The sequence below is a fragment of the Choloepus didactylus genome, chromosome 10 (genome assembly GCF_015220235.1).
Source record: "Choloepus didactylus isolate mChoDid1 chromosome 10, mChoDid1.pri, whole genome shotgun sequence".
Classification (NCBI taxonomy): Eukaryota; Metazoa; Chordata; class Mammalia; order Pilosa; family Megalonychidae; genus Choloepus; species Choloepus didactylus.
This window is the reverse complement of record NC_051316.1, coordinates 71,151,563-71,153,714: the sequence shown is the minus strand read 5'-3', so window position 1 is coordinate 71,153,714 and position 2,152 is coordinate 71,151,563. Positions and strand designations below refer to the sequence as shown.

General features: G+C 38.2%; 1 protein-coding gene across 1 annotated transcript; it reads right to left on the bottom strand.

Annotated features, from left to right (window-relative positions):
• Window positions 1–512: 512 nt before the first annotated feature.
• Window positions 513–1,682, bottom strand: LOC119504852 (non-histone chromosomal protein HMG-17). The gene has a single exon (XM_037797440.1). The coding sequence runs from the start codon at window positions 1,586–1,588 to the stop codon at window positions 1,316–1,318; it is 273 nt and encodes a 90-aa protein (XP_037653368.1). The 5' UTR covers window positions 1,589–1,682; the 3' UTR covers window positions 513–1,315.
• Between the last annotated feature and the right edge of the window lie 470 nt (window positions 1,683–2,152).

The following is a 2,152-nucleotide window of genomic DNA, read 5'->3' as shown; positions in this document are numbered from 1 at the left end:
ATAAAATGAAAAAAAACTATATTAACAAGTTAGAGACAAGTAATAGGAATCTCTTTTCTAATTTTTAGACTTTATACAAGTAAAAGTTATATTACTCTTCCAGAAATCATAGCTTAATTAGTAAAAATATATTTTTAGTAGAGTTTTACAGGCATTCAAGGCTAAGTCTTAGATAACACAGTGGATACCCTCCTTTGAACTTGAACCACTCATGTTCACAATGCATCATTTACTTTCATGGTTTAAATGTAAAACTAGAATATGATTTAATTGAATATAAATCGAGAGCTGGAAATTCTCTGTACCTGAAACATGGGAGAGCTCTCTGATATCATGTCCAGCTGTGTCTGGAGGAGTGGGGGTTCCCAGGCTTAGTGGCTTGATAATGTATCAATTAATTTTACATTGTAAACTTGTTCCTTTTACCTTAAGTGCTCCTTTAGTAAAAAATGTGTTAAAGGTGAATTCTTGCCTTGAGTACTCTTTACTTTTTTTTTTTTTTTTTTTCCAAGCCAAACTGTATCCAGCTTTATTAAAGATACTTTTCATAAACATTCATGGTATTTCAGGCAGGACATGGGCAGACAATCGGTAACAGTATACAACTTTCAAACTCCCTTCTTCAATGGACTACCAAAATCAGACAGCCACTATAAAACCCAATGAAGTCTTCATTTGATGCTCTGAACAAGGTAAGTTTTAGAGTGAGGGTTGACATTTCACATTTAGCATGTTGTTTGACAACTTTTCACGAGCCGACCCTGACTTTCAGGAAATGAAATGAGAACAGCAGAATCATCAGTTTTAAGATCCACAACCTAAACAAGGACTCACTGCTCTTTTGTAAGATGCCATCTCAGGGGCATCACTGGAAGGTCCAAATTGCCCGACATTCTGGTAACCAATTCTTTTGGGTCAGGCCCCAACAGGTTTAAGGGAGCCAAGTCTATGCTGAAGGCTGAGAGGGAGAAGAGGACATAAAAACGAATTTTAGTTTTTCCATATAAGGCATTTGTGCCAAGGTGGCTAATGTGTGTCAATATTAGGGAATCCCATCTCCTGGGGGTAAAGAGGAAATCTCTCAAAATCAGAGGGGAAAGATGTTTTCCTCCATATCAACCCAGCTTCAGAGACATTCTATTAGCGACATTTGCCCCTTCCCCAAAAAACAACAATGAAGTGTTCTGTGTGCTAACAACATAGCTTTAAAAAAAAAAGTAAAACAAAATTCTGCATTTTTATAAAACTTGATAAAAAATAGTATTTCAAACTGTACAGTCACCAGAAGTACACAGTTATCAAAAATGCACACACTTCACTTGGCATCTCCAGCACCTTCAGCTTTCTGTGCCTGGTCTGTTTTGGCATCTCCATTTTCTGCAGGGTTATTCCCATCCTTGCCAGTATCAGCTTTCCCTTTTTTCCCTTTGGGTACCTTCTCTCCCTTCTTTGCAGGGGCCTTTTTAGGCTTGGGCTCTGGCTTTGGAGGAGCAGGTTTAGCAGATAACCTTGCAGATCTTCTCTGTGGTTCGTCTTTTACCTTGGCTTTATCTCCTTTAGCATCCCCTTCAGCCTTTCTCTTGGGCATGGTGGCGACGGCGGTAGGACGTGGGCGCTGGACGCGGGGATGCAGCGGTGCACGGGCTTTTGTCGGTCCAGGGGTCGCTCTCGCCTCTTCACACTGCTCCTCTTTACTTTTAAACTAATGTCTGTCCCTATACTCTTTTTTTTTTTTTTTTTTTTTTTTTTGGGGTGGTTTTTTTTTTTTTTTTTTTTTTTTTTTTTTTAATCATCATTTTATTGAGATATATTCACATACCACGCAGTCATACAAAACAAATTGTACTTTCGATTGTTTACAGTACCATTACATAGTTGTACATTCATCACCTAAATCAATCCCTGACACCTTCATTAGCACACACACAAAAATAACAAGAATAATAATTAGAGTGAAAAAGAGCAATTGAAGTAAAAAAGAACACTAGGTACCTTTGTCTGTTTGTTTGCTTCCCCTACTTTTCTACACATCGATCCATAAACTAGACAAAGTGGAGTTTGGTCCTTATGGCATTCCCAATCCCACTGTCACCCCTCATAAGCTACATTTTTATACAACTGTCTTCGAGATTCATGGGTTCTGGGTTGTAGT